The sequence below is a fragment of the Phasianus colchicus genome, chromosome 4, assembly GCF_987193195.1.
Source record: "Phasianus colchicus chromosome 4, bPhaCol1.hap1.1, whole genome shotgun sequence".
Taxonomy (NCBI): Eukaryota; Metazoa; Chordata; class Aves; order Galliformes; family Phasianidae; genus Phasianus; species Phasianus colchicus.
In genome coordinates, this window is record NC_143439.1 from 44,305,291 (window position 1) to 44,331,874 (window position 26,584).

At 35.0% G+C, this 26,584-nt stretch overlaps 1 protein-coding gene across 4 annotated transcripts; it reads left to right on the forward strand.

The window, feature by feature from the left end:
* The first annotated feature begins 41 nt into the window (after positions 1–41).
* On the forward strand, positions 42–26,518 carry FGL1 (fibrinogen like 1). Of its 4 annotated transcripts, XR_016466151.1 has the most exons (12): positions 42–168; positions 867–977; positions 2,913–3,137; positions 7,135–7,337; positions 9,953–10,028; positions 14,157–14,337; positions 18,664–18,823; positions 19,447–19,544; positions 20,079–20,167; positions 20,714–20,901; positions 23,858–23,925; positions 24,623–24,713. XR_016466151.1 is itself a non-coding variant. In XM_090139377.1 (11 exons), the coding sequence occupies exons 5-11, from the start codon at positions 9,963–9,965 to the stop codon at positions 24,780–24,782; spliced, it is 942 nt and encodes a 313-aa protein (XP_089995503.1). In that variant the 5' UTR covers positions 42–168; positions 867–977; positions 2,913–3,137; positions 7,135–7,337; positions 9,953–9,962; the 3' UTR covers positions 24,783–26,518. The 4 variants fall into 4 exon arrangements, 3 of the variants coding, with proteins under 3 accessions (XP_089995503.1, XP_089995504.1, XP_031444512.2); XM_090139377.1 differs by lacking the exon at positions 23,858–23,925 and having other exon boundaries at positions 24,623–26,518; XM_090139378.1 differs by lacking the exon at positions 23,858–23,925 and having other exon boundaries at positions 870–977; positions 24,623–26,518.
* The last annotated feature ends 66 nt before the right edge of the window (positions 26,519–26,584 follow it).

The following is a 26,584-nucleotide window of genomic DNA, read 5'->3' on the forward strand; positions in this document are numbered from 1 at the left end:
GCTACTCGGGTGCAATGCCTCCTGGGAGCTGTAGTTTTTCAGTCAGAACAGCGCTCAGGACGGTAACTGAATTAGCGCGTATCCAGCGCTGGCGGCGCGGGGGCTGCCTGCTGACGTATCATCGGGCACTTTTTGCTTCTAAAACGAAACACGAAAATGGTGTACTCTGTAAGTGACTTTACCAGGCTAGCAGACTAGTAAAATAACAACATCAAAATCACAAGCCGCGAAAAACGTTCAGAGTCCTTTTTCTTTAGGACAACGTCGACTTACAGAGTGTGTTTCTGTCTGCATTTGTTTGGTTACCTGTAAGAATTCATAGCTGAAAAATACAACGGTGGAAAAGCGGGAATCCTTATAATCCATCCCGCCTGTTTTTCTGCTTTTCCTGCATTGGTGTTGTGCTTGCTCAGCTACTTGCTTTAGTGCTTGTACTTTGCAGGTCTGGGTTCTTAACAGTGTTCTCTGGGGGAAGGGGAAACATACGGGAAAAAGGAAACAGTTTAAATACTGCCTAATTCTTTTCTGGTTTGGGAGGTGGGGGGAGAATGCTTTACAGTGGGCAGGAGGGGGTGTTCCATGTCACAATAGGAAAAGCCAGCTACAATGTTTAAGATATGCATTATGCTGAACTTCCAGAGAAGAAACAAAGTATTGCCTAAGCCTCAGGGTTCAACCTGGGCTAGAGGCATTCTACTGATGCTGCCTGGAAGTACAGTTAAATCCCATGTGTTATCATATGAATGTGTTTTGATCCAAGAGGAAAAAAATAAACACCACATTAGTCTATAACTTAGTAAAGGAACAAACTCTGTGAAATAAAAATTTTTCTATAAATATAAATAAATATCTGTATTTCTCCCCAGCAGTTGCCTGGGAATTGAAGGAATAGTTCTGGACCATACATAGTGTGTGAAAGATGAGTCATCACAGCATTTTGCTCCAATTTCTACCACTGGCTACATGACTGTATATCTGTAAGTATATCACTTCAAAAAGAATCTGCAACAGAGAAACTCTGTATGTAATGAATAGATGTTATTCAACTATATTATACTTCACCAATGTCCTTTTATCCTGGCCTGGGGTATCACGCCTGGATACTCAGCACATTACTGACAAGGCTGCTGTTGGCTTTATATTGTCATGGTGGCATACCTCCCACTGACCAGCAGGTGGAAGCAGAATTTAAGAGAAAAAAAATGCCCATAGTAGAATGACTACCTTTTTTTTTTTTTTTTTTTAACTGTGGTTACTCTTAAAATACACACAGATAAAGAATTGCAAGTTAAGGGGAAAAAAAACCAATAAATTAAATAGATATTAGAATTTACTGTGACCTAAATATTATAGCTGCATATTTTCCCTTCCTTACAATTACACATAATGTATTCATAGTGTGTCTCTTCTAAGCCCTTACAGGATCATTGTAACTGATTTCCACTTGCCATTTGAATTATATTTCTCTTCTTTTTGCTTTGCTATCTCTCTTACTATCTCTCTTCTGGAATTGGCTGTGAGTTTTTTCTTACCAAAATTAATAAATAACTAATTCCAAAGAAATTAAACAGTACCAGCTCCTCAATACTATTTTGTTGTTGTTGTTGCAGGTGGGCGACTAAAAAAGGTATAATAAGCATTCAGGAATCTTAGATTGCACTACAAGGAGCATTATTTTAAGTTGTTCTCTGTTACGGTCCTAAAATAACATCTCAGAATTTGGACAGAACTGTAAGCCAATACAATATGGCTTATAGAATGTTTTGTTAATTAAAAACAAAAAAAACCACCTTCCTTGGGAAGTCCCATTTCTATGCTAATTAAGCCTACAGAATGACACTAATTCCTCCTGCAAAGATTTCTGTTATAAGTCCTTCCATCAGTAGACACGCTAATGAATGCACCATCACAGAAACTGAATAAATTATGGTTTGAGGTAGCTTTCAATCACAATTAGACTATCAGAGATGTGATTTTTTCCTCGCATATCTGCTGTCCTTACCTTGTTAATTTTACTTTATTCTATACTGAAGGGAAAGAAAGCAAACAAAGTACGTGTAAAGACTAGTGACAAGAAGTGAAGGGTTAGAGTTTAACTGAGAGTGAAGAGATATGAGGAGGAGTAATTGGGAAGAATTGTATTAAACTACATTGAAGCAAAGGCAGTAATTATCACAGCATTTGGTTAAATAGTAGTTGTTTGCTCTGATTATTTTGTCAAAGATCTTTCTTGCAAAAAAATGCTTTGTATACCATAAAATATAGCTACATACCATCTATCAGACTACTGTACTAAAGTTATTTTTTCCTATTTTTGCATAACATTAGATTGGAAAGATATTTTCTAGTTGTATAATTGATGGGGTGGAGATAAGATGTAATCAGTTTGGTTTTATTAAGCATGCTTACATAACACAACCAAAACACATCAGGAGGACTGCTGTTGCCCTGCTTAAGCAGCCCTAGGAGCATATGTATTCTCATTTTCTGCTTTCAAGGCAGGCTCCATTACAGCCCATTTTGAAGATCATTTTAAAGGAGATCTCTAGCACAGAAACTAGCAAGGTTGGAAGCACTGTTCCACTTTTAATTTCAGATCCAGTTTTTACAAACAACCTCCAAATGAAGCGCTTAATCTGCATGTCCATCTTTGTTGTTTAGTTCAACATTACCTCTGATACACTGTACTTTTATTTATGACAGTCTCATCTACTTATTTTGTTTGTTTCTGGTTCTATAATAACATCTGCAGTTCATCCCCTGGCTAGCAAAAGCACTTAAAAATGGCTGTTCTAAAATGATAGATTCGAGTTCGGCATATTTGCAGATTCCTCAGACAAGTAAGTAGGAACAGCTTTCAATTCATAATATTTGGAATGGTCATTGTGCATTACATTTTCCATGTTATTTAGATTTCTGGAGTCACTATCTAAATACCTGCCAGACTGAAGGAAAAAATGAAAGCCTAAAGAATATGTGGAGAAAGATTAAATGATTGCATATCTTGGAAGTACCACATATATTTCTCCCTCTGAATTGAATCAAAGGACAAGAATGTTCTTCAATGCTCTTGCACTAAGATCTTCACCTGTCGATCATATACTCTTCCACACAGCAGAGCTTAATTCATATTTGAGGTGTGTACAGATCTAGATGCTCATTACACCTTTAACTTCTGTTATATGTTCTATCTATGCTAATAATACTGCTGTTGCTACCATCTATGGGAGGAACTGCTTTTTTTTTTTTAAATGAGAAATGTTACGATTTCCCAATATTTGGAGTGTTATAAAATGTTTAATTACACTGAATTTACTTACTGCCCATGGTAATGAAGGTTTGTTGCTGATTTCTGTATCATGTCTAAATTTTATACTTGTTTCTTAGAAGACTACACAAAATGAGGTTAATTATTTAAAGACTGAAGTTTGTCATATACTAGAACAGTACATCAAAAAATAAGTACATTCTGTCATTTCAATTCTTGGCCTCATCAGGGAATCACATTCATTGTCCTAACATTTCAAATTCATCATGTAGTTATGCAAAACTTAGATCTGTTATTAATGTACTTTACAACGCAGTCATAGGTCCTGGTCACTCTGTGCAATTAATTTACAGCGGATGAAATCTGTAGAAATTTATAAATTAACTTCAGTACTCCTGAATATTCCATTGCTCTCAATGGAATTGTGGCAAGCCATTTTGAAGACTGCATGTTAAAAGAATCAAGAGCTGTTAAGTTTTTATTTGTCCAAAAGCAAGCAATGTATTGGCTTGTAGCACTCTCATTCGTCTGGTATGAAAAGCAAAGTATTTATAAACTTAATGAGTGGAATAGTTAACTGTAATGCATAAGCAAGTACATTATATAGCTTAGGCAGATAGGAAAGTGAAACATATATAGCCACTGTCTGCTCTAAAGACTGAGACCTCTGGTGGATCACAGATTCAGGTAGCTTTCCTGAAGCCTGAGCATCACTGAAGTGGCATGGGATGTTACCTCATGGAACTGCACATCACTGGAATGAAGGAAGCAGAAGAGTAAAATATTGGAGGAAGGCAACAATTGGGGAAAATGTCAGTAGAGCAACCGTGGGAAAGAAAGTAATTCATGGTAGTGCCAAATATGTGGAGAACTACAGTGAACAGTGATACTGAGTCATTTTGATTATTTGTTATGTTTGGTACAACAGAACATCATAGGCTATCCTATAAATAATAATTGGATCAAAAATGCCCATCATGAACACCTCATGAGCATGTCACTTTATATGGTTATGTAGCTATTTTAATACTTTGATATAACCATCTTTCATGTGAATGAGTAGTCCACATAAGAGAGATGTGGTCTTCTAACTAAGATTCCCTTTAAGTTGTTCTACATTATTCCATAGGAATCTTGAAGTGCTGAATAGCTTTAGTAAGTAGGATCACTGAGAATATTAATGCTGAAATTACTATGAAAAAACAATGTCATATGTGGCTCCAAATTATAAAATGACTAATAAGTATATTTGACTTCTAGAAATTCAGTGGCTATAACTTATTGCAGGCCAAACCATTGACTAAAACCACTGTAGTTTTTCTTTATTTTACTCATTGAACTTTTAAGTTAATCTTCAGTAAATACAGTCCAAGTGAACTGTTGAACATTCTAAAGTAGCCCCACACAAATGAAGGGTATTGGAATCATCTTCATCAATGGTCTCTGAAAGACTGGAAGCCATTTAACATGGCAGCCAGCTATGCAGACAGCCATGAGAAATTTGTGTAAACCTCTTATACAGCGTTTTCATTTGTAGAATAAAATTACATGAAGATCTAACAGTATTCTGGCAACTGGCACATTATCAATTATGATAACTACTGAATCAGATTTAATTATAAACATGGGAGACAATTTTAGAGTTAGTTGGTGGAAAAAAATCTATTCACTTATTGTAAAGGAGGCTACCTTTAAACAAATATACAAAGGAAAAAGTGCATAAAGCTGAACTTGGCTTATATTTAATTTCAGCTCTGTTGCAGTGACAAAGTGAAAAACAAACAAACAAAATTGTTATGTTTACACATTATTGGGGATAATTAAGTATCATATTCAGAAAAAGCCTGGTGGCTAAGCTGAGAAACTAAACAGCCACTTAAAAGCATTTCTTTATATTGTTGTTACTCTTTAGAAAACGTGAAAGACTGTTTGCCCCTTGTTGGATATGTAATAGTGAATGCATGTTTTCAAATGTGATTTGAGTCAAACCTCAAAAGGAGTCCATTACATGTCTTCTATTTTACTCTTAGCATTAAACAAAACAATCCTGAGATGAATACAAACAAAATAATTTGTAACAGATGGAATGAAAGTACTTTTTTGGCAAGCACAAAGTTACCATGTCATCACTGTACAATCTTTGACCCTCTCAAATTTCTATGTGACATTTGTGATTTAAAACTTTCCTAGATAAAAGTCAGTTTTATAAATAGCATTTAATACCTATATTAGATTTTATCATGGAAAATTGATGATTAATTGTACCACAAACATTTCTTATGAGCTTCAATTTCTTTTAAAACTGAATGATAAAAGGGTGATATGAAATCCCATATTTTCTGATTTTATAAGCTGTTGAACTGCTACCAGATAAAATATCTCAGGAAATACATGGCTGAAAGTTCTAATATACTTGGAGTAAAGCCTACTGCATTCCTTTGTTAGCTATTTACTGAAAACTTTTTCAAAAATAAAAGGATTTTATTTTTGGATTTTGCCTTGCTTAAGGGAGATAACAAGCATGTGGGTTTAGTGTTAAAATGAGTAATATAATTTTATTCTTTAAATGTACTTTCATCAAAAACCTAAAAAAAAAATTAATAATTCTTGCATGTGTTTCTACACTTCTGTGAAAACCCTCCCAAGAACAGCAAATCCAAAGGAAGTTTGTGTGAGCAGCCAGGTCTTTTTCTTTTATACTTATATTACTTCTATCTGCATACTCTTTAAAGAGTCCTCTATTTAATATATTTATTCTTATAAAACCACTCATTTGATATGATTTGATATGTAGCTTATAGACATCTTGAATAACAGATTTGACTTGTTGCTGTATACAGCTCTTGCTCTGAATTCAGTCATGTTTAGCTGAGCCACAGCCATCTAGTCTTAGTTTAAAAAGATTAAATGGCGAAGAATCTACTTCTAGTCCTCAGTAATTTGTTTGAATCCTTAATAAATCTCAGTTGAAAACATCATGCCTTTTTCTACTTTCTCAGTTAGAGCCTATACACTGAGTATTGTACTTCTATGAGCTAAGTCAGGAGTCATGCTATGAACAGTTACAATACCTCCTTCCTAAAGGAAATAACCACAGTAAGATTCCCCATGAAAATTAACTGCTGATCACTTCTTTTTAATGATTCTTAGTGTTGGCCATTCGTGAGGAACTCATTTCAGTTACTTAAACTCAGTTCAGTTAAAATGTAATGTAAATAGTAAAGAGAGATACTGCTAGGTAATGAGGTTCCAGATAAGAAAAAAATTAAAGGTTCAACAAGTGTTTGTCTTCAAAAGGAAGTTGAAAGGGTATTTGTAGGATGTAAAGCTCTTATTTCTGTTGTTCTGTATTTCCTTAAGAGTGCACTTTGTCTAGAAGCAGTCCAGAAAATTTGCTGAACTATTGGAAAGAACTAGTGTAATTGGAGAGCAAATACTCAGAACAAATCATGTTTTTCAAAGTTTGTTGTATTCATCTGGATCTAAAAATGCTTATATACAAAGTGATGTTGATGTTTTCCAACTGAGTCACTGAGATCATACACTTCTGAGTGCCTTTCAATTCAGCTAAAAAATAACTACACCATACAGGATTCTCTCTTTTCCTCCCTGCTCTCCTTGGCCTTGTCTGTATTGTTTTCTCTTTTGTTTGTTTTAAGCAGATCTTTATTATATCAGCTCTAACCAGTAAGTTATATTCTGAGAGTGTTAATGATCAGTCAAGTCAGTTAAGCTCTTTTTAGCTCTGAAGCCTAAGAGATTTAGGTTCCATTTCAGAAAAGCTAAATGTCATTGAGACCAATTTCTTGGATCACAGCAGTAAAAGAAAACAAATGCTTTGTTATTTTTGGTCTATTTTATTTCAGAATTATCATCCTTCTTATGTTGCAATCAGTTTTGAGAACTGCATCTCCTCAGTAACATTCCTGCACACTGACTCATAGCAGATGTAAGCCTCAGCACTACAGAATTTAATAGCAAAAACAATCGCAGTCTGGGAAGGGGTCTGGAATTCTTTGCAAAAGCTTAAGAAGATTTAACAGCTTTGAGTTCTTTCCAGAGGATAAAGGTAAATATTTTAGTTACCTGTGGAGGAGGAAGAAAGAATTTAGCGTGATTTGGATAGCTATGGACTAAAAATAGTTTATTTGTAAAGGTCATGTAACATTGTACCATGTTGCTAATGTTGCATATATGTTGCTTCAGTAGTATTTAGCTATTTTGCTGTGCTATCTAGTTAGTTGGTTAATAAATTCCATATTCAAATTCATAGTTCTTTAGTTAATAATAATGCATAGCTCTTGAATAAGGGTTGCTTTCCAGGCCTAGAAGTGGATAAAATCATGAATGAGCATCCATTTTTCAGATAAGGAGGAAATGGGCTCAATTTTTGTTGTGCTAACAAAGCAAAGTTTGTGCATGAGTTTAGACAGGTTTGTCATTTAGACAAGTTTGAACTTCATATCGGCAGATATCCTTTTGGCAGACAGATTCTCATGTTTGCCTGTAAAGAAAGCCCAGGCACAGAGATGCAAGAATTTTCAGAGGTACTTTAACTTTATGCAGAAAGAAAGTTAATTATAAATTAGGAATTTGATTATAGAAGAAATCTTCCCATATCATCATAAGAGTACATACTTAGGCCATACATATAATTTGATATGAATAAAATTGCAAATTTAACCAGACTTGCCCTTAAACCTCCCTTTTACTAATATAGAAAGCAATTAAGGGCTTGTGCTTTCAATTCAAAAGCATTACAGTAAGATTCCCCATGCTGTGTGCTAATTAAGCCTCATGTCTATTATCTGAAATGTTTTTCATAGGAATGGGTATCTCCAGCACAAGTTATTTTTAACTATTTGAACTGGCAAACACTGGTTCTATAAAAAAAACTTCTTTTAATAACAAAAGCTTTGAATATCTCAGCAAAAGCTGTCCCTTTAGACTCAGCCAACATCAGCAACAAAAAAAGTTAGGTATGCGCTTGTTTTCATCTGAGACATGGATTAAGATTTGGATGTTCTTGCAGAAGAAACAACACTCCTTAATATTTTTAATGTACTGTTTTCCATTTTCTGTGGTGGGATCATTTGTGTTTTGTTTCTTGGTGATCTATTCTCCAAGTGAAGATCTGTCACATCATTACAACTCCTCTCTTAGAAGAGGAAGTAAAGCATTAATTTTGTACTGTTTCATTGTAAGAACGAAAATTGGACCTTATGACCTTCAGTTTCCGTTCCATTCTTTGATGCTTAATGTAGTCAGAGAGTGAAACTCTCCCTAGAAAACTTACAGTTAATGAAATGACAACTGAAATACAATTGATAAAATACATTCGAGGTGATTTAAAGCCTGATTTTCACAGGTTGATTTTCAGGCTATCAGATAAACAGTTTGCATATAGCCACTCCAATGATAAAGATTTTGCATTTCCCAAAGCTAGCCCAAAAGTTTTGTGTTCTGTACTGTGTCAAAGCAAGCCAGGAAATCCCACTCACCCTGTATTTATGTCCATATTTGTCTTACATTAGTTCTGTATCTGTCCAGAGGAGGGAAGAAGAGAGGGGGAAAGGTGAGAGACATACAGGAAACCCTGTGAATACAAGACTTGATGTGACATACTTAACCTGATACGCATGGAGTAAAGGCTGAAATTATGAAATACAGGTCATTCATAGCCTGCCCATGCTGTTTGGTCACTGCTCTACCACAACAGACAATGTCATTGCAATCAGTGGCAACAGCTGCACTGCCATAATTATTAGTCACAGTTCATGAAAAGGCATGTTTTATTACATAAAACTCTGAAATCCAAATTAATAACAAAAGTCAATGCCAGACAATTCTCATGAATTCATCTCACCAGAAAAAAACCCTCATCTGATCACTTGCATCAGTTTAAATAATTCAAAATTGTTTTGTGTATGATCCATGCAAATATTTTAATAATAATAGAACTTTGTCATCTGTGAATTGAAAGACAACCAACATTCTAGAAATTTTTCAAATTATATTAGTTAATGCTTGTAAAGCAGTCAGATACAATGGTGTTGGTTATCATAAAATAATCTTTGTATGAAGTAGTAGGATTTAAAATGGAATGGGTCATACAAGATAAAATATACATAGCTATCAGTTGACAGATGTGATCCTTGTCACCATTAGACTAAAAGCTGCTGACTATTACATTTTATCCAGAAATAACTCTGTGATAGAAAAATTACTTCCATCCTTTCCTAGGACACAGAAGTTGCACAAGACACTTTCCTTACTTCAAAGATAACTAAATTCAGATTTTTATATTACTTAAGTGTAAGAGGCTTTCCTCCTAATATAAGAAAACCAACAAGGAATACTGTTCTGCTTTTTAGAGTATTTTAAAGGGCTATTTTGCTTTTGTTTCACAGTAATTTGCATCTCTCTGTAACCTTCAATAACAGTCCTGAAACAAGCAGAAACCTGATACATAATAGCCTGAAAGAATAGCTTTTGATTTCACTCTAAGTTGTGTTTGATCACACTTTTACACATTGTAAAAACATAAACTACACTTGTAAAATATAGGGATATAATTACAGGTTAATTAGATTATTTCCAATAATATTTAAAGATATCAAGTGTAAATATTTAGCTTTAATGTTTATATTAACTACTGTTTTCCTTTGCTTCTTTACTTCACAGCTTTGAAAGAATGAAGATTTTGATAGTGATTGTTTTTCTCCTTACAGGTAGCTTGATAGCTGCCACTAGAGTCTCTGTAAGTTCTAATCATTGTGTTTAGACTTCCTTCTAGATATTTCATATCTTATTCTCTGTAGTTCTTAGAATGTGTCTCAACTAGATTTGATAGTAGAATCTTTAAGAAATAATATAGAAATCTGAAGAACTAGGGGAATAACCTCAGTATTCAATTGAGACAAGTTTTTGATATGAAAAGCAAAAGCAGGCACATAAATACACAACAAGATATAAGTAATTAGGCAAGAGTATCAAATAAAGTAATTTGGTTTATTATTACAACTAGTATGAAAAAGGAGGGAGTAGAATTCCTTTACTACAAAGGTATCACAATGCATTAACATAAAAGCTGTAAGAAAATGCACTGAAGACAGTCATTCCATTTAGTGGAGACGATAACTTAAAGTAGCACTTTTAGTTTTGAGCATTATACCTACAGACAGGCAAAACTCAGGAATTGCTGATGTGTGAGTTTAGTGACTACAGAAATATATATGCTGATGTGAAGAATAAATATTTCTATTCTTTTCTTATTTAATTGAGTAGCCATACAGCTTCTCATCTAAAGAGATCAATAGCTTTATATCCTCCTTTGTTCCCATGCTAGCATTACAACTTGCACTAAGAAACAATGGTTGTGGTTCTTTTACTTCTATCTCCTAAAGCCATTTAGGCCTTCTTGTACCTCACCAACAGAAATACTGAAACATGCTCATTCCACCAAACCACTTGTAGCCTCACTATAAGCTGATGGAAAGTACAGCAATAATAGCAGAATAGTAAAGTCCTTAGATACAGAAAAAAAAAAAAAACCCTAAACTTAGAGACAAAGAAAAAAAGCTGCTTACCTTCAGAAGACCTTAGATATGCAACAACCCCCAGCACAATTCCCTTCCCTCCTCTGCCAACCCTTAAATGAGGTCGTGAGAAGGGGTGTATCCTGGCTCCACCCCTTCCTGTCACTCAGGTATATTGCATGCACCTGAGCTCCACTAGGTTGATTCTGCCTTCCCACCAGGTGTTTAATCACTGCTTCAAGCCGTGACTTAGTATTTCTGCTACAGTCTCTAATCCTGTATCTGTTTTGGATGTCTTTCCCACTTTGATGTTTAGATCCTAACTGACAGAGACCTTGGAGATCGAATTGTTGATTCAAAATTACTGGTGCAAGTGACTGCTGAACTTAGAACTAAGTGAGCATAACTGCTTGCGGCATATTGTCACAGAAATATTAAGTCACAGCTGGTAGAGTGATTGAGCACCTGGTAGGAGGGCAGGGCCAACTGAGGGGAGTCAGGATCTACCTCTTCCCAGATCTCATTTAAGGGTTGGCAGTGAAAGAATGGGTATCTTGTTAGTATTCCTTGTCAATCTAGGGTCTTGTAAAGGTGTCTATGGTTGTTGCTTTTGGGCTTATCTTTTCTTTTTGTAGTCTAGGACTTTGTTGTTCTGTCATTATTGTTGTACTTCCCATTGCATTATAGCGCATTTACTCTGCCTTGTGGAAGCTTTTTATTTGCCTAGCTAGCTCTAGGATAGCAAGTATCTGTGTTTGTAATTGTAATTGTGAAGAAACTTATTGATTTTTATAGATGATTACTGAGGAAAAAGCATTACTATGAAGTATGCTTGCTTTCTTTTGATTTTTCAGTTAGAATGTTACAGGCAGTCATTGATAATAAGAGTTGAGAATATTCTAAAATTCATCTTTAAAAGCCCCTATTCTAATATCTTCTGAGATTTTTCTTTTAAGCTTATTTATGGTCTAAAAATAGAGGACAAAAACACTTCAAATTAAATTCTTGTGTATTCATGGTTTTTATAAGTTATTCTGTTCTATACCATCAGTTTTAATGAGAAGACTCTAGCTGCTAAGTATTTCATGCAGCTATGGCATAAAATGAAGACTGTGAATACACAGTAGTAATTCAAGTATGGAACTGCATGTCCACAAGCAGAGCTGTCAGCAACTGTTAGGTAATTGCTTCTCAACATGTAGTGCAAATAGTTGCTTCACTGAAACAGAACAATTTATCTTCAGTTTGTTTTCATACAGTGGGCTCTACTGTCTGCTGGAGACAGTCAAATTTTTAAAGTATTTTATTGCTGTAAAAGTTTTAATTTGATTCATATCTAGCAAAGGGAATAGCAGTAAGTTATAGCCTCTTACAGGTGTTTTATAATGGTACATGAGGCACTGTCATACTGTTGGTGGATTCCAATAGATTTTGAAGGGATTATTCTCAAATAAGATAGGGCTCTACGGATTCTAGGTCACTAGATGATTTTCATAATTCCCTCCAAAAACAATGTCACTTAGTAAATTGTGCCTCTCACTTTACAACTCCTTCTTGTGGTTAAACTTTAATGGCTTCTCAGGATACAGTAGCAAGCAGTTGGAGCCTGCAGGAAAATTTACTGTCAAAGCTGGTTAGTACCGGCAGCACAGCTGCAGAGAGGTAGCCACACTGCCTTGTCCTACCACCTGTATATAACCTCTTCTTTTATTCTGCCATATATATTAGTTTGCAGTTTAGCAAGCACGTGAGAATCTGCAGCAGTACTTACAGCAGAGGCCTATATTTAAGATCATTTTGTCTAGTCAGCATGCATGATCAACATGCTTTTTCTCTGAGACTGAATACTACAGCCAAGTGGACCATGATGGTTTTGAACCATTTTAATAAAACCATGGACATACATTCTTTTAGCTTCAAATACTTTATTGAAACTTATCACAGAATCACTAAGGTTGGAAAAGACTTTCAAGATCATCCAGTCTAACCATCCACTTATCACCAATAGTACTCAGTAAACCATGTCCATTAACACAAAATCCAAACGTTCCTTGAACACCTCCAGGGTCAGTGATTCCACCACCTCCCTGGTGTTAACTAACCACCTCCTGATGTTAACCTATCAAGTTAGTTTCCTAAGTTGAAAATGAATTGCATCCTAGTATTCAAAAAATAAATTATCTTGGATATCAGCAACACGTTATATCAGAAATAACATCATAATAGTGACAGTTTATGTGTATGTTTCATGCCAGTAATAGAAGTTCCCCTGATTTTTAACTAGTGCCACAAATAAATTATGAGAAAATTCCACACGAATTAAAAATAAAATGCAATTTCTTATCAACACTGTTGCTAATTCACAGAGTCTATTCTTGGAGTTGTAGAGAATTACTAATGTTACTGCAGGGAAATATCCAACCAGAACCACGTTTCTGCTGCATAGAAATGTGCAGAGCTGTATCAGAAGGAAAAAAAAAATCACTGCAGCAAGAAAGTGACAAGAAACATTGGTGGTAGTGTTTGTGAAAAACAAATGAAGCCTGAGCATGATGGAAATATATTGATGCCAGTGGATAAAAGTATGCTACTTCAGATTTACCTATTCCTTAAGTGTGATAGGGCAGTGTTCTAACATATCATAATCTTCCACAGGGAAGGTAGTTGTTACACGCCTACATCTTTAGCTCATGTGATTAGAAGGTATGATCATATCAGAATTGCAACATCTTCCCTACTCTTGCATTGCAAAATTATGTGTACAAGTCACAGTACAATACTGACTGTAAATTTTAAGCTGTTATTTTTCATGCATGTATTTGCAGTTTCTTAGGGGCTATTTATTTTAGCAAGCCAAAAGAGCTGTAAATTTTACAATATTTATGTCAGTGATCTTATGATTCTTATCATAAGAAGTATGTAACATAAAAGCATTTAGAAATGAACAATGAAGTTGAAAAAGTATAAATGTGAATTTATTTAAAACTGTGAATTTTAGAATCTTAATGTTAGCAGCATTTCTCTCTGGATAGTAAATATGTGTAGATGATAAGGTGACAGAAAGTAAGTGATCATTACATAGGTTCAGGTCTGTAGTATACTTAGTCCCATCCGCATGTTTACCTCTGAGAACTGGTAGCAGAATCAATGAAGAGAAGTTGTCTGTGGCTGCACACTCCAGAATACCAAATCATTTCAAATAGAGGTAACAGTTGGGGTGAAAGTCAACATAGGGTCTGTAGGGAATTGTGGAAAAGTACTTTGTTCATATTAGATTTTATTTTCTTTTTCATGTGTTAAACTCGACACAATAATTATTTTTTTTTATAATAAGATGTTTTCCTCTCTAGGAGCTACAGAACTGTTTTCAAGAGCAGTTACAACTTCAGGCCCAGGTGAGACTTCTGGAACATCGTGTGAAACAGCAGCAGTTAAAAATTATACAGCTTTTAGAGAAGAAAGAGATACAGTACAGTGACAGAGGAGATGAAAACAGTGTCATTGACTTGGGAGGAAAAAGACAGTATTCAGGTTAGAAATGAAGCTATTCATTTCCGTTCATTGTAGTGATCCCCAGAAGCTTTAGTACAATCAGGACCATTGATGTATTGTCTTACAACTCACAGAAAATTGTTTGTTTCAAGCACAGTGTTCATCTCTTACCTAGGCCTGCTGTCCTGGGGAAAATATTTCCATCTCACGATATAAATGAAATCAGGATTGAAGAGGTTTATTAATTTATTAGTAGTGCATAATTAAAAATGATCATTGAACAGTACATTTAGAATCATTATCAGCAATAAAACAGAGAAGAGGCAATAACAGGCATTTGCAGAAGTTAGTAAACTATTACAAATTTTTAAACATCCCTTAACTCATCTCAAGAAGTTCTAACACACAAGATTTAGAACTGTTGGTCTATCTCAGTTCACATTTACACATTCTCAGGGTCCCAGGCACATACTTGCTCTTGCAGAGGTGGGTAATTCACACCTCCTCTGGAAGTGCAGGTTTCCCAGTTCACACACACCTCATGGAGATAGAAATCTGAGTGCAATGGTTTGTGTACCATCTTGCAGCCTGCAGTCTGCTAATCCATTTTTCAGTGAGCAAACATCCTAAAAGTTCACATACAAACATCTGAGGTCAAAGATCCTACTTACTGTATCCCATGTTGTCAATCCAGTAGCCTGCAGACAGGCTTTTTGTGGTTCACTGGGAAGGATTAGGTCTGGAGGTAGGTCTTGATCTTGACAGAGCAACTATTGGAAGTGTGAAATCTGGTTTAACTGGTTAGTTGTCTAGATCTCTTATCCTCATCTATACACATTTCAAGCTGACTCATTTTTCTCAGAAATAATCTGGTAGTTTTCTGGTTGTTTAATGAGCTTTATTGCCATTTTCAGAAAATATCATTACTTGCAATTTACTATTTAGCATTATCAGTTTAGAGGCAATAATTATGTGTGAGTACAACATCTTTTCTGAGACAGCGTACACTCACATCTCTGTCATGTCAGCTATTGTTACCTTATGTTACCAAGATGGGTGTTGTGCAGACACCTTGACATCTATGATAACACAGAAGGCTGTACTTGCTACAAAGATCTATATCTTTAAAGTGGCCTAGGAAATCCACATTTTGTTTTCTATTTCTTTGAAATGAAATATAATGATGGAATTATATTACACAGGAGGCGTATATATGATCTACTCATATGGTTGGTTTTTGGATAGATTTTAAGATGACTTCTTTGACAGATAGCCCCAAAGGCTTAGCTATCTTAGAGTCCTTTCTTTCTCAGCTGCAAGCAGTAGTCATTTTCAAGTTGATGCTTCTCTAAATATAAAAGAATTCCCATTTACAGGAATACTATAAATAAAAAACAATACCTAACCCTAAGATATAATTTTATTGTTATCTACAATAGTAATAGGTCTAGTGGCCAATTCCTCATAAAAGAAAACCAATTGCAGATTATGCTTGTTACTGGGACAATTTAGCTTCTGTGGTTTAGCACTATGAAAAGAACTGTCTTTTGTTAGGAAAATGCAAATCGTGCTGAAGAATTTTAAGTACAGCACCACTGGAGTCTTAAAGATTTCAAGCATTTCCATCTAAGAAATCCTTAATAATTCATAATTGTCTGTTGTATGTGGCAAAATCATTGTTGTAGTGTAGAGTATACAAGGCCTAGTAACTCCTATAATTAACTTCAGAATTATTTCCATTAATATAGCCAAGGCAGATGGAAAAAAATGCAGATGGAAGGCCTTGGAGGAAGAAGATATTAAGTGCTACTACCATAAATCTACAGAGATCTTCTAACAGCACATCTTAAAGCTTCATGTGGTTAAACATTTGTAGAAGATGCTCAGCGTATACTTACTAATCCTTTTACCTTTAAGATGCATAACTGCTAATGTTAACAATGTATGACAGTCTTGCATCAAATAGCTAATAGTTCAAGGAATATTAAAATATCCTTAGTTGTGCTATCAGTAAAGATGCTCTGTTATAATATTATTTCTACTACTTCAATATTAGAGCATAGTGTTTTGTAATTTCTAGCCTCAAATTAATGGTTGAATCTTGCTTGAGAGCTGAAAGCTTGATTCCACTTACAAAATCATTTAAAGAAAGAATTTTTGAAATTAATTGAAATATAATTGGAATAAAGAAATAAGAGACTAGTCTTTTTAGACCAGTTAGAGACCTTTTATTGTATGAGAGAGCAATACTTCAGCATATATTAAGTTCTCCATGTTCTGCTAATTAAGTATCTCATTTAGAGACAAGATGTCTCTGCAAAATAGGAAAGATAATGAAAAGGATGGACACATGGTCAGCAGTTCAATTAGCTTAGTTAAATAGAAGATACTCAACTTCTAAGACCAAATCCCAAATCCAGAAAGTCACCTGGCATGGACACACTTCTTGCAGAATAGGTATATGAGTTCTAACCTGTAAAGTGCCAAAAGCATCCATAGGAGCTTGTTATGGTGTCTGGACCTCACCTTAATTATATTCTTTATGTTGCAATGGTGTGACCAAGTTAAATTCAGCTCAAGACGTCACTGTTTCTGGAGTTGTAAAGTCCAGGTAATCCAGCTTTTAAGTTGGTTTTGTATCCTCAACAGCATTCTGATGGTGACTGGATCCCTCTACAGTGGAAGAAGACAAAGTATGTTAACTTGTCATAGCTGAAGTAAGGCTTAAACTCTTCTGAAATAATTTTTTAAAAATCCAAACAATAATTGGATTGTAAGTAGACTTTGGGGGTCTGATTCTTGGTTGGTGTTAGTTTCTAGTTGTCCTGTGCCAGAGAGTCTAAACTTCTAAGGTATTCAATACATGGGTATGAATATAATTGTAGTGTTTTTGCTTCTGGAAGAAAATACGGCATATAAGAAAGCATCACATAATAAAGCACCATTGAAGTAAAATTAAAATCTGTTGTAAGTCTGACTTTGAATTTTATTTCTATATTTAATTACCTATTCAGCATCCTGGAAGACTCTTTTGTTGTTACGGCTGACATGGCTGACTTCTTTGTTACTGGAAAAAAAACATATTAAAAACACATTTAGCTGAAAGGTATTTGTCCTTTCCTAAGTGTATTCTTCAATTTTTTTAAATTGACTCTGGATAACAGATCTAAGTTATTTCTAGTTTCTGTTGATTATTTTTTCACTTTACTAATAGCTTGGTAAATGCTTTTCCTTGTTGATTCTGCATTATTTCATTCAGGATACTGTAATATTTTAAGGTCAATAGATCTGGATAATTTGGAGCTATACAGTGAGGGAAGAATTCCACAGTAAATACACTTGCTTAAAATTAAAATACACCTAAGTATTTTGGTAACCTACTGAGAAAATAATGGATGAAAGAAAAAGTTATTTTCTGTAATACAGTCAAAATGTCTCTGCAAAGACATCTTAGTTGTCATTTAAGTAATATTTTTTTCTGTTATAATATGTCCAAATCCTGGCATAGCTATTTGTTTTCATTACAAGCTCTTTATATTTTCTATATCTGATCTTCACCACTGCTTTCACTGAGCAGAAATGTTGTAGTTCATAAAGTTCCAAACTAGCCTCGAAGTTCAGCCAACATGTTCTTAAAGATTCAGGGAAAATCTTACAGTTAATCAGTTTCACTTCTGCCAGGAAAAACAGAAATGTTGAAAACTATACTACTTTCCTGTGTGACTGCTTGATGGTAGATTACATATAAACAAATAACTCCTTTCATTTCTGAACTCCTTGAGGGAAAAGAGATAAGATGGTATAATTACAGTACTGTTATATTTTCATGAGCTCTGAAATACTGATTTACATGGTGATTAGTCCTTGAAACCATTGCAGACCAGACTGAAAAATGGTATGAAGCCAACTGTAACATTTCAGACATACATAACACTTTTTGTAGGATAGACTTCTGTGTATATTTGGACCTGTGTGGTGCAAGGGACAACAGTATTAGGTCCGGTAATTGTTTCCTTTTTCTAACACTGGTAATTCCATACTCTCATATTTGGCAATTTTCCTGTGCTTCTACATCTAGAAAGTCCACATCTTTGTTTCTTGAAGATTGCGTAGCTTATACGTAGGAGAATTATGATTGTAACATGATTCTAGTGTGGATTATACCATTGTAAATTAGAAGTGGCACCACCTAACCCAAAGGAATTAAAGTCATAAAAATGTATTTGTGGAGGTATTTGCTTTCTACTAGCTTTTTTCATATGTGCCTCTTACCTGACATGACTTGATTTTTCCTTATTGACTTTTCTGGCTTTGCTAGTAAGTATAGAACTTTAAAACTGTGTTCAATGGATGTTTTGTGAACAGACTGTGCAGAAATCTACAGTGATGGCCACAAGCAAAGTGGATTTTACAAGATGAAACCTATCCACAGTCCTAATGAATTCCTGGCCTTCTGTGACATGTCTGAAGGGGGTGGTTGGACTGTTTTTCAGAGACGTTCTGATGGCAGCCAGAATTTCAATAGGTAGGTACTAGACTTGGTCATTAAAATTGGAAACAAACTGGAAAAACAAGAAACCAGAAGGAGGTAAGTTATTGATTAACTTCAGAATTATATGGATAAACAATCTCAGATAAAAAAAAAAAAAGGAATAGTGATTCAGTGGGACAGCCTCCAGATGAGATATCATTTTTGGCTCTATCACAGACTGCCTGTATGATCCAGATCAACTCTTAGGTTAAGTTACCAAAGTATTTAAGATGTAATTTTTTTAAACTTTTATTCTAGCATTGGTCTTGTTGGACTTGGTGCAGTATGTAGAGTGTAAGACAGAAAAATAGGTAGCAGAAGGGTAGTAAGATGATCAAGGGCTGGAGCACTTGTCCTATGAGGACAGGAAGTGGCTTATTCAGCCTGGAGAAGAGATGGCTGCAGTAGAACCTAAAAGCAGACTGCCTGTGTCTACAAGGAAGTCACTAAGAACTGAGCTGTTGGAGGGTGTTGATGAAAATAGGCTCCTTGCCATGGTGTCCTTAGGTTTCCTTTCAGCTTTAATTATTCTGTTGTCTGTGATTGTATGACAAAATAAATACCCTAACAAACTTATTTTTTTGCTTACTAAATTAGTCATTTACACTCATCTACAGAGGCTGGACTGACTATGAAGAAGGCTTTGGAAATTTTGTTTTGACTAATGGTGAATATTGGCTTGGAAATAAGAACCTTCATTACTTGACTAATCAAGGTAAGATTTGTATTGTGATAATAGTTCCCTATTTCTGCTCCTTTTCTCTTTCCAGGCCATTTTATTGTTAGCATGAATCCTGAGTTGTGTTTATTAGTCTGTATGAACTTTAGTTTTAAAAAAATTAAAATATTTTCTAATGAAAGCTTGAAAGCTCTGATTAGGCCGATTGAATACAGGGAGATCCTTCAAAACAGGGAACAGTAGACAGGAGCATACCTTAAAACAATTGTCTCTACCCATTTTGCAGTCAGGATGAGTAACAGTTCTGGTGTAGTATGCTGTACCAATTCATTTAGTCAGAACTTTACATGACTGCATATGGTATTATGTGAAGGTAAATCTAGGCTTGTCATCTTGATTAGGCTAATATTGAAAAGCCTAATCAAAGCCTAATTAGTATTTTAATATTCTACTATAATTCTCTGTTCTGAGAAGTAGCAAGATAGGCAAGTTTTATTTTCTATTGTTTAGATATATATTATATAAAAAATATATAAAATATTTAGATATTTTCTATTGTTATTTCTTAAGGAAACTATACTTTAAGAATTGATCTAAGTGATTTTGAAGGAGAACAGCGTTATGCACAATATACAAGATTTGGAGTTGCAGATGAAAAGGTAATAAAATAGTTAATAATGACTGGTGGTTTTAATGAAAATGTGACTTATATAAGCAGGCAATAAACATACATGTGCCTTTATTTTCATAAAGATTTATGCTGAGCCTTGTTAACAAGTATTCTTTCTTACAAATGGTTGGAATTTTCAAATATGTCATAATAGTGGTTTATATGGATGTACTGATTTCATACCTCGTGGAATTTGTATGAATCATTAGTTCTAGCAGTTATGGATGCGAGCAGTTTTTCGGTTGTTATTATCAGCAATAATGGTGCATAATTTCTCAATATGTACTCTAAACTAACTAATAGCTTTTATTGTTATTTCTACATAAAATTACTGATTTTTTTTTACCTGGTAAGCATCTATATATTCCTTTATTCACTAATACAGTGTTTGAGTGGCATGACACTCCTGGGCATACAAATAGTAGTAGCGAATGGAACAGGTTAGTTTCTTCTTTGTGGATTTACTCCCTGACATACTGAAGGTTAAAGACACATTGGATTACTTTCTTTTTTCCTTCTTCACAATTTTCATTAGCACTCCTATCAGATGAGCTGTGGTGAATACTCTGGTACAGCTGGTGATTCCCTAACTGGGGGGTTTCATCCTGAAGTAAAATGGTGGGCTGATCATTGCGGAATGAAATTCAGTACTAGAGACAGGGACAATGACAACTATGAAGGCAATTGTGCTGAAGAGGAGAAGGCTGGTTGGTGGTTTAACAGGTATTTTGATTTTATATCTGCATTGTCTCTCTACTTCACGTGTATTCATACAATATCTGCTAGAAGATAAGTAGACATCATTATTATATTTGCAATCTGTCCTTGACTGCTAGCAGAGATTCCAGTGCTGTTAGGACCGAGATTCACTTACTGCACTGGCCAAGCTTATCTATGAAATTGTATTTGTCATAGGCTTTGATTATTCTGTTATCAGACAGTAAGAAGGAGACAATTCTGTCCCTTTAAGGTAACTAACATTTACATAAATAGGTCATGCAGATATGTTCCTGTTGTACTTCGTTCTTGTATTTCTCCTGTGTTTCACTAGACCAGATGTGGCAGTACTGCTGAATAGCTGATGAGTAGTTAAGCTAGTGCCGGGTTAACAAGCTGTAGATTTTTTTCGGTTAACACTTCATTCTTGTTGTTCCTTCTATATCAAGATGGGAATGTGCTCACTCAGTTTATGACAGTGCACATGACTGGACTGAGAGGAAAATAATTTTAAATAGGTTTCATTAAAAGAAATTTAAAACCCTACTTACCTATACAATAGCAATTCTAAAAGGAAGACTAAAACTGATAATGTTAACATCATATACATAGGTAGCTCTATTGTTTCACATACTTCACATACAAAATATAGCCATATATATAGCCATATCATTTCTGTTCATATATATCTGGATAATAGACAGCTTTAAAATGCAGCTCAGAAAAGCACACTACTCTCTCATTCTGATCTCAGTTCACTGGGCAAGAGCTGCCAGGCTGAATCAACTCCATTGTTTCTCTCTGCGTCATCCTTTGTTCCTGTTTTTTAACTCCTTATTTTCCAAGTTCTGTTTCCATAAGTTGTCTGTGACCAACACTACTGATATGAAGTAGCTGCTAGCTCAGTGTTTCACAACTAATAATTTTAATACGTTTTAGGGATTTTAGGTTGGCAGAGTGAGGCATACAGAAAATATTCACTTGTAGTCAAATGTTCTTGCAATTCTCATGAAAAAAAAAAAATATAAAAAAGGGAAAATAAACTGTGGGAGATGCTTTACTGATGATATCAGTGGATTTAGGAATCCACACCTTGAATAGTATAAAACTGTGAAACCATGACATGAGATTTATTAACAGTGAATAATCACCCACTTAAATGATATTGTTTTTGTCTTTTAAAAACTTAATTTTTTTAATACTGGATTGGCCTGTACAGAAGAATGATCTCTCTGTAGAAGTAGCTCTACAGCAGAACTTGACAGTTATTAATACCTTGTAGTTGGTGTTACAAAACTACTAAAGATAGCTGGCTCCTACCAGGCTAGTTCCTATTATGGATGTGTATCTGACATAGTTAAAGTGACAGTATATCTGGATAATGAAAATCAGTTAGTAGTAGTAGTGTCCTGCCACTGACTTTATGTTAAGCTGAATAGAAAACTGAAAGCTGCAGAATATTAGGGAATTGTAGTATCCTGAAATCCTGGCAGGCTCAAAGAAAAGAAAGCACTCAGAGCACAAGTATGTCATGCACAGATGAGCAAACATAGAAGAAATTAGTGCTCTTGGCTGGTTTGTATAGGAGCTCCCAGCTGTGAAGGTATCTTTTGTAGCCAGCTCTATGCTATCTAGCCTAATGAAATATAGAAACACAGATAATATGAATACCAAGGGATGTGATACAAGTGAGGCATAGAAAATAGCTCAGATCTCTTGATTCAGCTCTGCATTTATCATGGACTCTTGCAGAGAGAACATTCTTCTGCACTTGTTTGTAAGCAGAGATTTTCACTTGGAATCCACTGTGCTAGGTTCTCTCTGGTACTACACTTAGTTCATACCCTTTCCTTCTTCCAGTGTAATGCAAAGATCAGTAGGTTTAGAACTGCCAAGTAAGAGCTTACAGGCCTATGAGGACATGAGCTTATTCTCTCTCCAGTCTTCCCAGTTTTAGTTGCAGAGTGCATGGATGACCACAGTAGACTTGGCAGACATCAAGATGTGGCCACAGGTCTCAATCAGTCTTTGTGTCTCATCAATCTTCTGAAGACAGCACAGCTACATTCATGTAGGGCTGTGCTGGAGTCAATAAGTCCAGGCAGAAATTTAAATCATTCTTCAGGGAACCAACTCCATCTATCTGTATCTGTCACAAACTTAGTATGTAACTCAGATAAAATTTCAATGGATTATTGAGAGTTGGCTGTACTTTTGAAACTATTGCTGTAGGGTTTTTGGCTTTAAAAACTAGCCTGTTGGAAAGAATGGAGGAACTTATGCTAACTTTAAGGTGACTACTGACTTTTTGCTTCAGAAAATTGTTATCAGTAGTCATAAGCCAACTGTTTTTGCAGTATGGCCAGTTGATTTAGTCTGCCTCCAGACTGTTACAGAATATATTTTTGCCATTAGTGCTTCCTAGCACTAATTAAGGGTTATTATGGGCTCATGTTACTGCTGACAAAATCAACTTCTGGCTGTTTCCATCAAAAGAAGAAAAAGAGGATTTATTGATTACAATTCTAACAAAATCAGTTCTGATTTGAAGTGTGTTTAAACGAAGTACTGTCTCAACTCAGAATTTGTATTGCTAAAAAGATTGTTAGGTCTGATACAAGTTCATCATTATTAAAAATTAAGTCACTTTTGATATCTGCAATTTATAAGTTTTCAATGTGTTTATTAATAAAAATAATTTTAAATTATAAGCAGAGAATAAGCACTCATGTATGAGAATTTTCCTGTGAGGCTTTTATTAATCTTTTTATTTCATTTCTCAAAACCATTGTGAATAAAGTGTAAGCAAAGCCGAGATTTGCCAGTAAAAATTTCCATAAATTTCATTTGGACTGTTTTCTTTCAATGCTTTCTGAAGTCTGCTTTTGAAATACTGTGGTGTCTGACAACCAGATATTAACAACACATTAACAACGCTTATGACAAAATTTTGAATTGGCAGATAAGCAGATTTATTGCAATGTGCTGCAGAAGAAACAAATACTTTGCTCTCCATATGGTGACGTGAAAGTAAGCTTACTACTTTCTTGTAGAAACCAAATGAGTATCAAAGTTGAGCTGGTAGAGGGTTTTGCTAGGTTGGTTAGTTTTGTTTTCAGTTAGTATACTTAACAATCTGTAACAGCATTTCTGTTTCCGTATGTTAAACAGTAGTGAGTTCAGTCAAAAAGAATACCAGTTCTGATGACTCATGGAAGTGGTATAGATCTCTTATACTAGCTGTGAGATGTAATGTATTTTTAAATAGAAATCAACAGTTTGAAAGGGAAACTGATAGTGATGTTTTGTTGTGTAATACTATGTGGGTAACTGCATAATATCAGAAGGGCTACTCTGGAACAATAATAAGCAGCATATTTTTTTCCCAAAGTTTTGCTTGTTGTAGTCTCTGTTGCTACATGTGACCTAAAGGATTCTGGAATAATTTTTCATTAAGACAGATTAACAGGCAGAACTTGGAGATCCACTAATGTTAGAAAACTTGTAGAACAGAAATAACTTTTGTTTCAAAGATGTTAAGAGTACTTGCAATTGTGCCCTAATTAAACTGTTTGTGTGTAGGGGCGATGCAGTCCACAGATGTAAATCACTGCAACTGTCAGACTGGACTGTTAGCAACATAGTGAATTTTTCACTTGTGGAGAAACTGAAGTGTTTGCACCTTTCAGATGGAGTCTTATTAATCTTTTCTTTACTTTTTCACTAGGTGTCACTCAGCCAACTTGAATGGTTTGTACTACAAAGGTCCCTATACTGCAAAGACAGACAATGGAATAGTTTGGTATACTTGGCATGGGTGGTGGTATTCTCTGAGATCTGTTGTAATGAAGGTCAGACCAGCACACTTTGAACCAAATGTTGTTTGAATATTTTATTAAGGCTTATCTTCTAGCAAATGGATCCAAAGTAAAACAGATGGGCTATTACCTATGTCTATATAAATCTAGAATAATTCCTCTGTAATTAATAGTTTTGAGATGTACACGAGAAGATGTACATATGGATTCATAAACCATAAATACTACTGCTAATGTGTCTACAGGATTATTTTTTTTATGGCAGAGTTTGCCTAGGAGAAAGGATATCTTTATCAACATGGAGAATTTGTCTTGAAAGGTAACTGGAAATCTTCTTACTTTTTAATAGAAAAAATGTATTGTCACTATTATGTCTCAAAAATTAAAATGGATTGTATTGCATCCAAAAAGGCGATTTAAATAGAACCTTTAAGTTTAGCTTCCTTGTGGAAATAGCTTATTCAGCACTGTAACAATTGGACAGATCAATACAATGGGAAAGGCATACAACAAATGTGCCGTGATGGAACGACTGACATGATAGAAAGATGCTATAAAGAAAGGGAAGAAGATTGCTCACCTACATCAGAAGATTCCAGGTTCACAGGGGAAAGCTTCACCAAGAAGGGATCTCCAGAAAGATCCTTCCCCACTGACAGTCAGCCCTTAAATGCGTTCTAAGAGAGGTGCAGCCAAGCTCCATCCCTTCTGGTCACACAACTGAATTGCCTTCACTTGTGCTCTCAGGGCTGACTGGGTCCTTTCCCCATGTGCTCAACCAGTGGTTCAGGCTGTGACTCAACAGTTCCCATTCAAGAACAAATCAAGACTTTAGAAGAAATTGGTTGTCTGTAAGTTCCTCCAATTTATTTGTTGAACATGTTTTGTACATAGCATGCATAAAAAGCATAAAGAATGAGATAGGAAACTGGAGGAAGAGAAGGCATGCCATCAGCCAAGAATCAGTTGAATTTTTAGTGGTGGTCATATCACTTCAATCTTATGTTTCTTGATGGTTGTAATTCTGCCATTCTTCTTTTTGGTAACCAGATAGATATTGTGGACATTAATATATCAACATCTTTACCAAAAGGCTGTGACTATTTTTAATGTAAGCTATGCTTTGAGTGTAGACTATCATAATGTATAGAGGGAATTAGGTTTCACATGCAATCTAAAAATCTGGCATTTAAGGTTCTTAGTACTTGACTTCATAAAACCTTTCTTTATGTATTTGTTAATCTCCACAGCTTTGAGTGCTCTTTTCAGTCATTTCTAATTCTTTTTATTCTTCCAAGCTTCTCCTTTTTCTCAGTTCTTCTCTTGGCTACCTGGGCCTTTCCTGTTATCAAGTTACAGATCTATGTTTTCCTTGTACAACAAAAATTGTAAGAGAAACTTTGCCTAGCTATAGCTTGGGTGCCTAGCACCAAAACAGACTGTAGCAGTCAGTAACAACAAAAACAACTGATGAATATATGCTGCCATGGAGAAGGGCAGGCACATTCTCTAGGAAGCTACCTAATGAAATGTAATTCTGTAACTGGAAAGCAGCCTGGCTTAAGTACATGCACATATATATGTGCATATATATATATATATGCATATATTCAGCTTTCAGTATTAAATCATTATTTTCAAATCATGCTACTATCAAAGGAGAATGATTTAATTCCTTGTAAAACCAGGGATGACATAATGTAGAAATTGTAAAAGCTGGGAAGATTGGCTCGTTTGAAGAGTGTTAAGACAAATCGTATAATTTTTTTAATGTTTAATTGAAATTAAAGACAGACTTTTACTAACGTGTATCAATTGAAATGAAGTAATCTGCAGTAATACTTTTTTGTTTGCTTCAGCATAAATTCCTC

Excerpts from the sequence above, each read along its gene's own strand:
- FGL1 (XM_090139377.1), top strand. The coding sequence starts at position 9,963 with ATGAAGATTTTGATAGTGATTGTTTTTCTCCTTACAGGTAGCTTGATA. Across the intron at positions 18,824-19,446 it reads GGCAGCCAGAATTTCAATAG|AGGCTGGACTGACTATGAAG; the intron begins GTAGGTACTAGA and ends ACTCATCTACAG. Across the intron at positions 20,168-20,713 it reads TTGGAGTTGCAGATGAAAAG|CACTCCTATCAGATGAGCTG; the intron begins GTAATAAAATAG and ends AATTTTCATTAG.